The 17,454-nt window shown below is 39.2% G+C and overlaps 1 protein-coding gene across 1 annotated transcript in view; it reads right to left on the bottom strand.

Annotated features, from left to right (window-relative positions):
• Positions 1–15,515, bottom strand: part of XRCC5 (X-ray repair cross complementing 5) — a 49,921-nt gene extending 34,406 nt beyond the window's left edge. The window contains exons 1-8 of the mRNA XM_053982293.1: positions 15,476–15,515; positions 13,259–13,372; positions 12,495–12,678; positions 10,787–10,835; positions 9,095–9,217; positions 6,205–6,393; positions 3,147–3,261; positions 1,402–1,540 (exon numbers count right to left, since the gene is read on the bottom strand). Of these exons, the coding sequence (XP_053838268.1) occupies positions 1,402–1,540; positions 3,147–3,261; positions 6,205–6,393; positions 9,095–9,217; positions 10,787–10,835; positions 12,495–12,678; positions 13,259–13,372; positions 15,476–15,493 (931 nt within the window). The 5' untranslated portion in view covers positions 15,494–15,515. The remainder of the gene's footprint in view (positions 1–1,401; positions 1,541–3,146; positions 3,262–6,204; positions 6,394–9,094; positions 9,218–10,786; positions 10,836–12,494; positions 12,679–13,258; positions 13,373–15,475) is intronic.
• Between the last annotated feature and the right edge of the window lie 1,939 nt (positions 15,516–17,454).

Below are 17,454 nucleotides of genomic sequence, written 5' to 3' on the forward strand. Positions count from 1 at the left end.
AGACTAAGGATGATATCCTCAGGTGTGAAGAAAGCAGAAGGAACAGAGATAAATCCCTGGATGAAAAACTTATAAGATACATTTTCCTACAAACTGAAAAGCAAACACACAGAATGAAAGAAATTTCAGTACAGGTGCTGCAAATACAAAATATTGTCTAATTATGACATTTCTCAAAAGATTCACTAAAGTCCAGGAGGCATCAGTACCTCTTTTAGCATTAGAAATACCACATCACTGACAGGGAAATCTTTTATCTCTTTTGTTCACATTGAACTGCTCACCACTTCTTTTTACTAGTATCCCACAACTACTTATTAACTTAAGCAGTCAAAAGATTAGCTGAGAACAGTCACAAATCCTTCAAAATGCATTCTCTGTAAGAACTGGATTTTTTTTTACACAGTTTTGAAGTTGTAGAACGTAACTAGACCATCTTTTAACCATCATTTCTGCTTAAAGAAGGTCACATTGTCATTGTGACTTTATCTGATACTGCTATGAAACACCTATGAATGCTACAACTGAAATAAATTTAAAAATACAGCTTATTCTAATTTTCAATTTATGTTATTCATCTGACAGCACTCTCTATACTGTTATCTGGCTAGTCTGCTCTTTATAGCTAATATACTTGCCCTACTTGTGTGGGATTGAAATAGCAAAGGAAAGGAAAAAACTAGTAACAAGTAAAAAAAAACTAGTAAATTGTATATCTATACAATCACAAAAAATAAAACAGATTTGCTTAACTCAATTTTTAAAATTAAGTGCACTATTTCCTGCTGTTTCTGGGCCTATAGTCTTCTAAGGAAATTAATCTGCTCAGAAAGAAGCTGCAGGTCATAAAAAGTATGTTGCCTACCACTTCTTCCGATTGATCCTGTTATAGAACAGCAAAGCTAGTACTCTTGAGCACTAAACCCTCCTTTGATGGCTTCAACTTTCCAAGTGCAGAATAACTAGAGCACTTGCTCATCTACAAAAAAAGCAGCACTATGAAAGCATTCATGTTATCAGTACAACTGAAGATCTAAAAACGGAATAGTGGTAGCAGAACTACTCACTACAGAACTGAGGTATGGCCTTCCACAGTGTGTAGTTCAGAAAGCTGTAGTGCCTTCTAACTTCCATGTGTTGTTATTACTATTATTGTTGTTGTTAGCCCTATTACTATTATTCCTATTATTATTATTCCTACTACTGGCAAAATAAGACTTTTTTTAAATATGTGAAAACAAAGCATCTCGTGCAACAGTCTGTGCTCCATCAGCCTACAGGGTTCACATTCTACAACCACAGCTAGGCTTCAATTTATAAAACTAAGAGGCCCTTAGGTGACCTAAGAGTCCAAGCCATTATCTTCCCTTTGTCTTCAGGGTGCACATAACGATCTCGTACCTTGAATAGTATCATCTTTCTGAACCTCTGTCTCATCATCATCATTCAAGCAGTAAACAGTTTCTTTTTGCACGTCCTCTTTTCTGAGGGTTTTAGCATCCACAACTGCCCAAGGTTTTTTCACATTCTCTTCTGTGACCTTGATATCAGAATTCAAAGAAAAGGAATGTTTAACATTACAATGGGAACCAGAGTACTTACCAGAACACACCAAAAATCCTTTGCCTGAGTGCTGCATTGTTTTGCCAATAAAGAACTAATGAAGATTGTCAAATAATGCATCTCTGGCTGCCACCACAGTGCTATCAGCACTTCTTCATTTGTATGAGACCTAACACATGAACTGTAGCATATTGACAGCACTCTTGTCCTGGTTTTTCATTAAACCTGTAGGTTAAGCCATTTGTGGATGTCTTTGAGTCACAGGATACCATGTAACTTGCTTGCTACGCAATTTACTACCTCCAACTGTATAAATATTTTTGACAAAGCATTAAGAAATATGCTAAAGATACAGTAGGACTCAATGTTCACTCAGTTTGCTTGGCCAAGTTTTCCATCAGGCTTACTACACTTCAGGATAAAAATACCTTATATTACTGCAACTTCCCCAAAAGGCAAAAAGATTAAGATTCCAGTTGCATTATGGAACTTGGGTGGGAAAGAAGGAATAAGTATTTACAATGAGTGAATGTTTCCCAACTACAAGGAAATAAAACTGCTTTCTTTTCTCTCTGCTTAAGTGAAATTGATGTTCTAGCTAGTACATGAGAAGAAAAATGTAGAACTGAGCAGAAAACAGAATAGATTATAGCAGTATGACTGCTGTATGACCTCAGGCCAGTCACTCAGTTCATGTTGCTTATTCTCCCAAACTTACTTTATTTTGTGTGTAAACATCTTTGGGAGGGGACTCTTTCTGTCTATTTGCACTGGTCTGGCACAACAGCCTAATAAAAAAAATTTTAATAACTATAAATATAAAGCTGATATCTTTCAAGGCTAATATACCCAGCTCTCAGACTTCAGATATATTTCATCTTCATAATATCAGGCCCAGTCTCGTGTTGAAATAACAAGCCAATTAAACTCCATCTCACCAGATCCATCAATACTGCCACACCACACAGTTACCTATTAACTGTTCTATAACAAGAAATTTGCACATTTGCTGCCTTTAAATACACTTACTTTTTCCTAGCACTGATTAAAGGAACCATATAAACCATAAGAAACAGACTGGGCCCAAGCTCTGCCAAACAGTACAAACAAGCTGAAAAATCAGACCTTTTATTCTAAGTCTGAAATAACAACAGATGTGATTTGAAACGATGGCTGGTAAAACATTTACACCCACCATTTTATGCACACATGTCCAAAATTCTTCTCATGCCTATATAAAGTCTCACATATAATTGATGCTGAATGTAAATCTTCAATCACAACATTTTTAATCAGGGTCATCAACTTCAATACCACTAAGTGCCAGAGCAGACAGCAATTATTCCTATGGCTGTACCTTATGAATTTTAGTTATTTAACGTGTATGGTGAAGTTAAAGTTGCTGTGGGAACCACAATTTTAGATGTACTGGCTTCTAACCAAACAAAAATCTCTATTGTAATTATTTGGATGTTGTTTTTTCTTTATTTTCTTAGCTTTAAGGAAAAAAAAAAAAAACCAACATGTAGTTGCACCTAACTTGCTGCCAAATTACACTGGAACATATGATCTTACACACTTACTGATTTGTAGGCCACAATCCTTATAGACAAATTAGGACCAATAGTGAGCTGGCAGGGCCAAGGCATAGGCTTTCTTTCCATTTTCTTAAACATTGAAAGGCGTTCCAAGCTCTCTCTAAATGAAGGAATCAGCAAAACAGCAATGAACTCTGGTGAACTGTAATAAAGTATTATAGACAATACACTCTCCTTAAGGAAATGCAGGAGTCCAAACTGTTTCAGCTTTGATTGCATAAAGCAAATAAACTGTATCAATAATCTTACAATTACCCATTGTCAGAAAAGAGAATAAAAAAAAAGAGGTGGTACAGTAGATTATCCCCATCTTCAGCTTTTATGATGGTGTGACACTAGGGCTTAAAGGCACTGTGTTAAGTCTAGTGCTAAAACCACACAACTGCTTCTTAAGCATTTTCCATTTTTCTGTGCTCATCCAATTAGGCCATGTAGCAAGTTGAACAACAAAAATTAGAAAAGGCTCTCTATGTGGTAAAATGCTTTCTATAGAGAAGCTGAAGAAATAAAGAATCCAGTTTCAATTAACGGGATTTTGTTTATGTAGAAATTAACTTTTGGCGCTTTTTTATACACTACTAGTGAAGTCATTAATTTAAGGGCATTCTGTCATAGCGAAAGAAGTTATTTCAGCTATTTCTAGCCTAAGCAGCACATATACAAGTTCAAAAAAACACGAAAAAATGAACTGTAATGAATTTATACTAAAAAGTGTTAACTTAATTGCACAACTTTTAGCAATGGAGTCCAAAATTAACAACTCACAGTAATTTATAATATATCATTGTGAATTCAAAGAGGCTTGCCCCCTAGAACAGCTTTCAGCTAATATAAACTATATTGTCAATTTGGCTGTAAAATTCCAACAGAGAGAAAGCTCTCAATTTTTTTTCTTTTATTGCATGATAAAGCAAAGATAAAACAAAGTTGAAGTACTCTTTTTCACATTATGATAAAACCTGGAATCCACCACTTTCTTGATTAAAGCACTTGTCTGGCAGAAATCAAGATGAACTCCTAAAATGACCAGTAGAGAATTCAACTTGGCATTCTATTTTTCAGGTTTCCTAGTATGAACAGAGTTGTTGTTCTTAAATTCTAAAAGCACAATGAAAGGCAAAAACACACTGGATTTTTTATATGAGATAAACACTGGATTTCCTTTTTAGTTTTGTTTTTTTGGGGTTTTTTTTTGGTTTTTTTTTCCTTATGGAAAAGAGGGGAATTTTTTTTTCCTAGCAATAAAGACATCAATACAGGATTTTAAAACAGAACATGGTACTGCATCATTAGGAGTACTGCAACACATACATTCAGGGATGAGTAAAAAAATCAAATATACAAGTGCCAAATGCCTAAAAATGTAATTTAAGCTCAATTTATTATCTCTAGCCTTTAATTTCTTATATTTACAGAAGAAAAATGCTGCCTGTAATTAAAGATGATCCAGTCAATAAAACCTTGCAAACATATATTTCAGCTTGTATTTAATGAACACAACCTTTCTCTTCTGCTCTGCAATCCCTTCCCTCAAAACCCAGAGGCAGCAGAAGTACATCCTGTCTAATAGGCTGAGTATCATAACAAAAATAACAAAAAAATCACAACAAAACCTCCTCACTCACTTTCCTGGCATGGCTAATTTATTTTTACAAGAGTTGAAATATTTTTACCAGCAGGAATAATTAATCTAGGAAAATGGAGAGTGTATCTGCGTTAGCCAATTATCATGACAGATTTGCAAAGCTGACTTCTTAAAGCTTGATAAGCAACTTAATTGCATCTAAAACCTCACATACTCTTAAACAACTTTTCCAACTAAAGCTTTAATCTACTAGCCAAATGCCTTTTTATCCAGAGATTTTGGATTTCCCCTGAAAGTATGGCACAAAGACAGCTTGTGAAGTAGCAAGAGTCTGTGATAAAAAAAGTATAAAGAGGCCAAGCCACATGGTAGGCTCATGCATATGGATTATCCTAAAGGATAAATAGGCCAGGAAAGATTCTGCTTTTCTGTGCAGTCTTTGAAGCAGCGACAAAGCCTGTTTTTTTCTAGAGACTCAGACTGCTCTGTTGACTAGTACAGAACACAGACACAGTGACACGTGTCTCTTCACTAATGCACAGCAATGCTCAAGGAGCAGCTTCTCTGGCTGCTGAGGTGCAAAGCTGACCAGCTGAGCTGGGGGAGGGAAGGAAATCCCACCAATAATCTGACGAATTACAGCATATAAACCTACAGGGACAACCCTCATCTAAAAATTACCTTTGATAACGACATTACAGCTATGGTCTGCTAAGCTTCCTGAAAATCACATTGTCTAAAAGATCACTTTTCTTAATTGTAGAACAGAACTACTGAGACAGTAACATCAGACTATGATAGGTGCATTTTGCCTGTTTCCCAACTGAGACATCACCTATGTAGAAAAGTCTTGGATATATCATTAGCTACAGTTTTTCAGAGATACAAAAACTTTTATTCTTTCATTTGGAAAACAAGTGAAAAATCACCTTTCAATTCTTGCATTACTAATGCAAGAAAAATGAAAAATAAAGTATATTGTTTGTCACAGTGGCACAGCAGAATGTGATTAAAGAGTAGAATTCAACAAACAACATTTACTCAAAGAAATTGTGTGAGTTTATCAAACTAGTGAGCTAAAAGTAGTTTGCAACCAAGGAACAAAGGCTACCATTAAATGCAGATGTTCAAGCTGAACTATGCCACAAATTCCATCTCTTTCTAAAACATATTTTTGAAATGACATTTACAGAAATGTTCCCTCCAAAATCCTCCAACACTAAAGATGGAAGGAAACTGATTTTTTAATTTAAATATAGATACAGAAAATTAATTTTTCCCTGAAATCTCTAAGCTCTTCTACTTATTCTAAAGCCACTGAAGAAGCTGTATGAAGGGGACTGAGGGTACAGCAAGTCATAAAATTCACTGACTTCAACTGATTACTTTACTTCACCTTTTGGAGAAGAAATCAGGAAGTATATCTATAGTACAATAACCAGGATTAGCCAAATTTACCTGAAAGTATAAATTTCTTCCAGCCCTCCTTCTTCATCCAAAGTATACATGAGCTTCCTCACCACATCAATACCTTGCTTTTGTTGTTCAGTTAAGCCCTTTATTGGAAAAGAGTTTCTATGCATATGAGCATATACACCGGCACTTGTATCTCCACTTCCTTCATCAACACTCACTGGAAATGGCAGACTAAGAACAAAAGAAGAAGCAGTTAGTTTGACTTTCTTCCTTATTAAAATAACCAAGCAAATAAAACAAAATGTTCTTAGGATCAGCGATTTCTGTCTAGCTGCAGACAGGTATATAAAGAGCCACAGAACTTGCAAAACAAATTAAGGAGTATTTCAAGCCTACTTGGCATTGGTAACATCTTGACCAGAGCAATGCACCGGTTCTGGGTATTGTGCATCAATAAAGACATCCACATACAGGAATAGATTAGACAGTAAAGTCAATGCTGATTAGAAAGCAAGATCCATTAAAAAAGATTGAACAAAATAAAGCCAGTAGAGAAGGGAATTAGAGGGCAAGACAGCCTTAAATATAAAAAGCTGTTGCAGAGAGTAAGGAAACAATCAGTTCTTTGTATTCTGCCTGCAGTCACATCATGGAGTCAGGTCAGATAGTCAAAAACCTGATGAAGGCATTTCAAACCATAATCTCTAAAACCAACTGCCTGAGGAGAGAGAAGAGTCTCCATCACTGCAAATCTTTATCAGAAGGTTAGACAAACACTGCTCAGCAATGACAGGCATACACCTGACCCAGTCTGAAGTAGAGGATTGCTCCAGATGACTTGTTAAAGGTGATTCATGCCTGTGACTCTGTATCAGCTCCAAATGCCAGCAAGCAGGACATTCTCTACAGTGGAGCTATTAGGTATTTCTGGAACAATGCTATTCTTTGAGATTTTAATAGCTTACAACACTGGATGAATTTCTAACTGAAGATGACACATTTTTCCTGCACTTCATGAATCAGATTTTAAAATTTAGCCAGGGGTTATAGATAAAATGATTTTGCTACTCTTCAAAATATAGGAGAGCATTAACTAAGTATAACAAACACAGCAGAGAAAGATGTGTAAGATCCTGTGCCTCTGAAAACACCTGCAGATTTTTCAGGTCTTTCACCTGATTCAATTCTGAATGAACCACATGATACCTTTTACCACATTTCTACAAAGTGAAATAACTTTAGTATTGTATTATGTTTTTTAAAAGGCAACCTACACGTCTCTACCATACTTCCACCTCATTAGCCCTCACTAAACTTATCCATGAAGCAACCAATAATAAGCAGATTTAACATTATGCACAACAGTGTCACATACAGCAAAATTAAAGATCAAGCTTCAGCAAGGTTTTTGGTACCTTTTTAGGAAGCAGATTCTGATGACAAAATATAGAAACTGTACTTTTAAGCTGATAGGGCAACATCAAAAAGCTTCAAACCTCTGATAGGTAAAAGTTAGGCTACATTCACTATACAATACCCAGAGACTACTGTGATGAGAAGTACGCAATACCCAACACTACACAGTGCTCAGCATGTGCTTGGCACCTGGAAACAGGGAGGAAAACCAACTCTCTGCTGCAAGTTACAACCTAGTCTATGATCAGGGCATAAGAGATGGAAGCATAGGTTATAACAAAAGGTTTATCAAGAATTTTTTTTAAATAAGCATTTTATATTTGTACAAGTAAAAATCAAATAATCCTTTGTTCCTGTGGCTGGGAGACAGGGTGCAAACCTGAAACCAATGCTGTAACAGCAACATTTCTTTTCTGCTTCATAGACAAGGGAGCAGCAGCTGAATACCAGGGCTCCAAAAGATGTACTCTGACTGGCAGAGGTACTCAGATTCATGGTGTTGCACCTCTACTGGCTCCAGTGCCAACAACAGCTCAAATAAGCCAGGAGGGGCCTGTCACACTAGAAGCATAACTGTTTTTCCTGTGTAGACAGAACCTGATATTTTTGCATCCAGCCTCTCCTAAGCAAAGGCAAAGATGTTTTGTGGAGGATCAGACCACGATTTTCAGTCACATTTCCCTATCTAACCCCTCTTTTATCTTCCAGATAGGTTGGCAAATGGCTTAAATGAATTCATTAATAAGTTCACAACATTGTTCCTTATAGAATGCTGGATCTAGGTTAAAGTACATGGTCAGAAGTAAATCTAGGGCTTCAACTTTCTCCTTTGAAAGTATTTATTATAAACAGCCACATAAAGTTTTGCTTTTAAATAAACTCCTCTAGAAGGCTCACAGCTTCCACTTGCCATCACATGCAACAGCCAATACAGACCACTATTGATTATCTGGATCAATGCCTGAATCTACAGCATGACAATAAAGGGATTCCTATTCTAACACATAAGACGTTGCTTCCATTTTCCAAGCCCATCATTGTGAATATAACCCTTCTCTCCAGACCTGCTCCTCTACTGACACCAGAATCAAGCTATTAACATCTGCAACACTACCTCATTATTTCTTCCCAGTAATGTCCTTACCTAAAAGGCTGTTGCTGTGACAAAACCACTGTTTCTGAGGCTATATTTGGCTTATTGTTTCCTAATTCTCTGCTTATATTTTTCTTTTGTCCCCCATTTTACACTTTGGCTCTAAGCTATAAGCTTAACTGGAGAAAAAGCCATTATCTTAACATTTATTTGCACATTACTTAACCAAGGGGATTTGGCTCATAAGTGGAATTCAAAGTACATATAACTGAGAGAAGTACTTACAATAATCATGTTCCTTACTCATACATCTCTGAAGAGGCTATATCCAGCAGATCACCAGCTATTTCAATATAATTATTAAGAAAGAATAATTTCCCTTTAAAAGATGGCATAGTACATAACAGCCATTTTAATACTTACAAAAACTGAAGCGAAATTCCTGTTTTCTTCAAGTTTGCAATGATAATTCCCAGTTGATCCTCACTGACAGGACTACTAAGGTCTGTAAACAGTTCAATGTGTCTCTTCTCATATTTCTTTCCTCTTAAAATAGAGAAAAACATTTACATATATTGAAAATATTCTAAGGTTATTTTTAAGTTATTTCCTTATAAAATAATAACAAAAGTAATACATTTGTAATTACTTTTACCAAAGAGAGATACTTGTAAAATGAAAGAAAGCAAATAAACCTATTTGGTAGAAGTTGTTCTATCATAGGTTTTACTATTCATCCTAAGTGTTTATCTTTATATGCTTCCCCTTTCTCCCTCCTACCCTAAAATTGAGGATTCTAGCCCTGTGACTGCAGACAGTAACTACATCTAAATGAATGGAATTCTGCCAAATTTCATCAATGTGGATAAAATGCTAATAAAATATGTTAGGCTGTTTATGGATTACACTGGTTATTTCCTTTGCAGTTGTAAGTCTGTTCTTGTAAAAATGTATTTTAAATTACTGTTGCTGGTGGGGTTTCCATTTTAGTAATCTAATTCAGTAGATTCATTAGAGAAGATGGACTTTCAAGACTACTTAATATACTAAGAAGTATAGATAGTACAGTAGAAGTACAGTACAGATCAGGAAGGCTGGCCAATGACAGAACAAAATTCAGTTGTATTGGCACAGTTTTGATCTGGATAATCAAACTTAAGAGGGATTTTCTTGAATTTTTACCCTATAGTATTTTCTCAAATTAAGACAAACTCCATATCAAAGGGGTTGGTGTATACAGGCTACAAGAAAACCCAGTGTTCCATCGCTATTCAAGACTATAATGCCATAAATACAGTAATTTTCATTCACAACTCAGTTTTAACCATTAAATGGATACAGCTTTCCACACTGATTCAACTTTATTCATAAAATTATGAATTGCATCATCAAGTGCAGTCTTCACACAGCGCTCACAATTAGATCATATAACCTTTTTAGAAACATGATCAAGCTCTGGTTTGAGAGCAAGTGCAGTTACCTTCCTTTCCCTGCACTACTAGTTCAGAGTGTTAGAAACACCTTGCCAGCCTAAGTACATTCACTGATAACTTTGTAACACTGATGTCAACATTTTTTCTCAGCTTAAAGAGTGTTTTTTCCTATTGCACCTTTATTTCCCACAGCATGCATATTTACAAGCAGCCACTTCATCTCCAACAGTCTTTAAATTTCTAGACTGAACAAATTCACTTTTCTAGTTTTGTTTTCTTTTTTTCTTTCTAAAATGTGCCATCACATTTAAATTCAGTAACCCTTTTCTAAGCATTTTAACATCCAGATTAACAATTTTTGAAAGCAGAACACAAGGTATGTGACAGAAAGGGAAGGCTTTGTGCCTTCTATAATGGCATTAATACTCTCATGGCTCTACTACAGAGTTGCCAGTTGCCTCAGAAAGCTCTCCAGTTGTCTGGACAAATCAGATCTCTCATGAGGATTCTTTGGAGACAAGATAAACAGTGTGCTGTTTATCTTTAATGTTTTGGGCGGTTTTTTTTTTTTTTTTTTTTTTTTTTTTAAGAAAGCACTTCCCATGTTTATACCTACAGTAAATATAAGACTGACAAGAAAACAGTACAGACTTCTGTATAAGACCTCAAGTTACATACTCACATTGTTTGCTTCTGAAGCAAGTCCATACATACAATAATAGCATCCAAAACTAGGCAAAATTAAGAAAAATCTCAGAATATGAATCAAGTAATGATAAGTGGTTTTCGTATAAAACAATTTTACACTTTCACTCCCTCTCAAAGACTGACAGACATGCATTTTAGTTAAGAAATACTCTTTTGAGATAAATACTTTTCAAATAACTGATGTGCAAGAGGTCCCTATATAACTTGTGCATATTGTGATCTTGTCTCTACCCCATCTACCCAATGGAACACTAAAAAGACTACTTCAGATCCCAGCCTCTCAACTGTCAATAAGAGGCTCAAGTCCATGAAGAGGCAATCTAACCTTTCCACCAACAAAATTTCAATATATAACATTTCCTCATGCAAGTTTTTCTTTGAACCACCTGCATCTGACAATCTCCTAGTTTCTTCCTCATCACAATGTCCACTGGGAATGTGTGAGCCAGCTGAGTGGCTGCACACTTCTCTGAAACAGCTCTGACTGCCTGGATAGAGCTCACAGCAATCACTTTATGGCCAGAGAGAGACAATACAGGAAATTGAACTGAATGTAAATGAAACACATGAAGGAACACTATACAGCTCACCCTTTAAAACTCTTCACCTTACATGTAACTAAGAGCAGAACAGTCAAACATGAATGGCATTCAAACCAGGGAGTAATACTTGGCAATGTTAGAAATACTTCATGAATAAATCAATCGGATAAACCTCTTTCTGCTTTCTCTGAGGTAGAGATAGATTTCTTCACAGGAGCTGGTATGGGGCTGTGAGTTGAAATTGTGCTGGAAAAAGTGATGATAACATAGGGATGTTATAGTTGTTGGTGAACAGTGCCTGCACAGAACCAAGGCCTTTTCTGGTTCTTGTACCACCTTGTCAGTGAGGTGGCTGCAGGAGGCACAAGAAGTTGGGAGGAGACACAGCAGGGACAGCTGGTCCCAACTGACCAATGGGATATCCCACACCACCTGGCATCACACTCAACACGTAAAGCTGGCAGGAAGAAGGAGGAAGGGGGGATATTCAGAGTTCTGGTGTTGGTCTTCCTAGGTAACTGTTAAGTCTGATGAAGCCCTGCTCTCCTGGAGATGACTGAACACCTACCTGCCCTGGGAAAGCAGTGAATAATTCCTTGTTTTGCTCTGCTTGTGTGCACAGCTTTTAACTTCCCTATTAACTTTATCTCAACCCACGAGTTTTCTCCCTTTTACCCTGTCAGTTCTCTCCCCATCCAACTGGTGGTGGAATGAGCAAGTAGTTGTGTGGGGCTGAGTTGCCAGCTGGGCTGAAACCACGACAGTCTGGTTTCTGGAACTTCTGCTGACTTATTTCATAAACAACATTTTTATTAAAAAGCATAAACCAAGTTCTGTAATGCTATTTTAAAAATACATGCCTTATCTGAAGTCTAAAATTATATTACTATCTTTGTTCTCTTTAATTAACAGAACACTTCATAAAAGCAATGATTCCTTTTAAGGCCAAGGCTACATCTGTTAGCTTAAAAGAACGTCAAAAAGCAGCTAAGTCTGCTTTTGGACAAACTTACAACTACAAATTAGCTCAACTCTGATAGTAGTTAAAACTTGGGAGGCTGAGCCCAATTTTGCAACACTGACTTCCTGTCTCCTGCGTAGCTGAATCAGTTCAAGAAGTGCTTTGCAGCAAAAGGATACAGTCTGCTTGTTCAGAGCCTGCTTTAATCACATTTTGAATGTCTTCCAGCAGATCAAAATCTGGCAGCATTAGTGATCTATGTACAGTAATGTTTTGGTATTGATCTTCACTGGCAAGGTCATTTCTAGTGCCATTAGTGCCAAACAAAACTACAGCAACTTCATCTTTACTCTCAGCAAAAACCTGCAGATAGAGAGAACACAAAACAGGTATAAAAACACAGGTAGATTCACACACAACTATGTTAGGCAGATTACAGCATGACAAACTAATTTTGAAACATCAGTTACAATGGATTTACTGATTTATTCGGTGCTATCCTCTCAAAATGCAAACTTACAGTGAGATCACAAAGTTAGATATAATTAAACTAACAAATTTACAAGAGGCTATCTGGGATAAAACAAATAAAATTGGCTGAATCAGTCCTCAAAATGAGTCTTCTGTGTGGTAACTTATAAGTGTTGAAATATTTTAGATAAAGAGAAAAGCAATTTTTTTTCCCTAAAAATTTCTACTGCCCTGAAGAAAAAGGGTGACCAACCCAACTATCACATCTCATGCACAAAAAATAAAAAAAAACCAAAAAAACCCACAAAAACCAAACCAAACAAAAAACCAAACCACCAAAAATAACAAAGAGCACTGTCACTCCTGCATAAATAGAGACTACTTCTCACTCATTCCAATAATTTATTCCAATTATTAGTAAATGAGAAAAATGTTTCACAGATCTTATTAACACTTATGAAGTCACACACACCTGTCTCTGCACAAACTTTGTCATAATCTTCTTGGCTTGGTCAAGTGAAGACTCTTCACCAGGGGCAGAACTGCTCATTGTAAGGCCTACATCCAGGCACAGCACTATTGCCACCTGAAAAGCATGAGTGAGAGTAAAAAATAAAATACAAGCATAATTACTTAAAAGGTTAAAAGGGTTCATAAAAAACCTAAAAATCAAGCTACTTTACAAGAGGTTTCTTTTACACTAACTGTTAATAACAGACAAAGGTGGAAGACAGAACTGGTATAACTGCACTGAAAAGAAAATTATTTCATCCTCTACCATGTTCCAGACATTTCAGTGGAAAATACAAAAAAATCCTGTTACACAGTAACCTGTAAAGAGCATGTAATTTCTATACAATCCCGTGAATGTATTAGGGATCTAAGGGCTTTTCTGCATCAGGAAATCAATCAGATGTTTTAGTTGACAATTGGAATGATGAATTCCATTTTCAATTTAGGAGCTTAAATCCCTGACATTAGTCTATGTTTTTGCATTTCTGATCACCTCTTTAAGTGATCTATATAAAACACTGCCCAAGTCTGCCCATGAATTGATTTATACACTAGAATTAAATAAAATTGTTTCTTGCAATTTCTCATTTGACTCTAAGTTCCTCTGAAGTTCTTTCATAGACTCCCCTTACATTGATTAATCATCCAGATGAATGTAGTTGAAAGAAGAATTTAGCAAAATGAGGCTCTGCATGTCCAAAGCCAGCTCAAATTTATTCTCATGGATTAAACCAAAGTTCTCTAAATATACATCAAAACCTTGCTTGATGGACTGCCAGTAGATGAAATTACACTGCCTGAAAAAAAATTGTTTGTCAGAACACAGGAAAGGCAGGTATTACCTAGGCTGGAGCCAGCTGACTTGTTTTAAAATACAAGATATATCCAATTCCAGAAGAAATGAAGCTGACAAAAGCATGTGGGCAATAATCCTAAATCTGCCAAGTGGCACAAGATGTAGAGTCTGCTTCTACAAAGCAAAATAGATGAACAGTGAGAAAAGGTGTTGGTCTAAGCTCTGCATATGGCCTTGCAAGCAACTCCAAGTACCTGCTGAGCAGCAGAGCTCCACAAGCTGCCCAGCAGGTTACACTCAGTCTCAGCACTCTACTCCTCACCCTGCCTTCACCAGTGGCTTCCCTGGGAGCTGGGAATAAGTGCCAGAGTCAGACAGGTCTGCAGAAGCTCAGAGTGGAGCAGAGGCAGTTACAGAGGCTGCACTGCATTCTCACAAGAGCCTTGTCAGTGCCCACCTCCAGCCTGAGGAACTGCTGTATCTACCCACACCAGCAGCTGCAGACCCTCCTTGGCTTGGTGCTGTGCTCCCTAAAAACACACAATGGCTGGCAGCCAAATCCATCCTGTTGTCCAAAAGGGGTAAAATTCCCTTCATAGATGGCAGGATAACAGCAGAGGAGTCAAAGAAGTGCAGGAGTGAAGAGCTGCTGTTTTGCTTACAAAACACACGATCAATTGCCGAGTGCCAAGATGCTCTTCTGGAAGGCAGCAAACCCAGGCTGGGTGCCCGTTCAGGTATGTGAAATCATCCTTCAGGAAGAGCTCTCGTGGTAACCCTCCTCTATGTCTCTCTTCAGCTGTTATTAACCTCTGGCCATCCCACCCGAGCACCCAGAGCTGCTGCTGTCAGCTGCGGGGTCCTAAGCGACACCCGCCCGGAGCTCCGCACGTGTGACCGCAGGAGAGCACTGTCACACCTGAGCTAAACCAACCCGCTCTGCTCAGGCACTGATAAGGGCGATACGGAACAAGCCGCCTTTATCTCTGGCCTCTCGGCGCTGAAGTAGCTATAATAAAGCAAAGAGAGAGATGGCTACAGCAGCACAGATAAAGCTGTGTTTAACAGATACTAAACTGCCCCGTAACACAAGAGACCTCAACACTGCTTTCACCAATAAGTTCCCTTAAACGCACCCCACATACAAACTGCATTTTCAACAGAGCAAAACCAGTTTTATCATCACTCCAGCAAGAGCAATGCCAGTCACTGCTGCGGGAGCTGCACTGCGCTCTGAAGCAGGAACACTGGTTCCCTCTGAGCTAGCCAGCTTTGCACTGGCAGCGGCTCGGCGGTCAGCACGGGCAGTAGTCACCCGGTGCCAGGGATGGGTGCATGTGGGTGCCCGGAGCCGGCGGGACCCCCGGCCCCCGCCCTCACCTTGCCGCTGGGCGCCATCGCGCTCCTGCCGGGACCCGGAGCGCCGCGCGCAGCGCTCCTCCCGCCCCGCGTCCTCCCGGGAACACGGCGGCCGCGCCTCGCGTTCCGCTGCGGGGGCAGCGCCGCCTAGCGGCGGAGGGGGCGCGGGCCGGGCCGCTCCCGGCACTGGTTCGGGACAGGCTGAGGGAGGGGGAAGCTGAGGTGGGAACGGGCCGGCTATGGGAGAGGGAAGGGAGATGTCGGGTGCCCCCCGCATCTTTCTCCTCAGGGCTCCGCGCAGCCCTCCCTCCAAGTGCCAGATCTCGCAGGCGTGCCTGTCATTTTGGCCGTAGTTCGAGCGGAGCGTAGCCGAGGACGAGCCCGAGGTGGGTGGACTGGGGCCCCTGAGGAGAGACGGTGGCAGGGCAAATGTCAGAAGCTCTTCTGTCCTGTCCTGGAGCACCTCCTGGCTGCCCCATCCCTCACCCATGGTGATGTAACCCCGGCTGTCAGCCCAGCCCCACACTCACTTATCCCTCACCAGCAGCACTGGGGAGACAATCGGGAGGGGTAAAGGTGGAAAACTCGTGGCTTGAGGTAACGACAGTGTAATAAGAAGAGCAAGAGTCATGCACACAAGCAAAGCAAACCAAGGCATTAATTCACTGCTTCCCCAGGGCAGGCAGGCGTTCAGCCATCTCAGGGAGGGCAGGGCCCCATCACATGTAATGGTGATGGGAAGACTCCAAATATGCACACTCCATCACTCCAAATAGCCCCTCTTCCTCCTCCTCCTCTCCCCTTTATGTACTATGATGTTATATGGTCTGGAATACCCCTTTGGTCATCTGGGGTCACCTGTCCCAATTGTGTCACCCCCAACTCTTGCCAACGTGACAATACAAAAAGCAGAAAATGCCTTGGCTCTGTAAGCTCTGCTCGGCAATAACAAAAACACCTCTATATTATCAGCCCCGTGTTCAGCACAAACCCAAAACACATTCCCATACCAAACTGCTGTGAAGAAAATTAACTCTATCCCAGCCAAGCCCAGCACATCACCCCAGAGGGGCTGTCTCCAGGGCTCTCCAGCCTCCTCTTCATGGCACCTCAGAGTCCCACAGGACACAGCCTGCCGGGGAGCAGCTGCTCCCCTTCACCACTGGGACAGGATTTCAGCTGCCTGAAGCATCCCAAAAGTTGCATTCTGCCTGTGAATCACCAGTGGGTCAGGATTGTTTCATTAAACACTGGCACAACACTAGAGAATTTCAGAACCACACTACATCCAGGCTGTTTGATCAAACTGGAGCCCACTGATTTTAAGTCCTAGTAAAATAGATGCTATATCAGGTATATCTTGGTGCCCATTGGCTATTAAATCATTAGAGATATGAGAACAGCAAGTATTTCATCACATGTATTTTGTACTTCTTGTTCTTCATTACTTTCCCTGTATCCTTTGAGGGTATCATTACCAGTGTCTTTCACTTCTAGGTATATCTCAAAACCCACATATCTATAATTATTCTCAAAACAGAGCTCGAAGTTGGGATACTAGTATAGCTACAAAAGAGTAAATCTCATGTGAACACTTCAAAAATCTTGTACCTGAAGATGACCCTACAAAAACAAGTGTTTCCTTTTTATAATGAGTGATGTCTGAAGACAAAAATCCCCTTTCCCTCCTTACTACATTGCCATGCTTTGGGAATTGAGGGATTGGGTATTTGAGGGATTCTCTCTTCAAAGCACTTTGCATATCAAAGGAACAGAGCAGCTTGGCAATGTGACAAACATTTTAGGGGAAACAGTCAGCTACTGCCAGAGAAAATCTTGCATTGTCTTCCTGAATGTCTCTAAGGAGATTTCAGATTAATCAGCCAAGGAAATCGGGCTGCTTACTATCATTATTATTATTCCTGATGTTATCTTAGTCCAAAAGCCCTCCCCTGGGCTCACAACCAGGCAAACCCCACTCCAGCTGATTTCCAGCATAG

The sequence above is a fragment of the Vidua macroura genome, chromosome 7 (assembly GCF_024509145.1).
Source record: "Vidua macroura isolate BioBank_ID:100142 chromosome 7, ASM2450914v1, whole genome shotgun sequence".
NCBI classification, from domain to species: domain Eukaryota; kingdom Metazoa; phylum Chordata; class Aves; order Passeriformes; family Viduidae; genus Vidua; species Vidua macroura.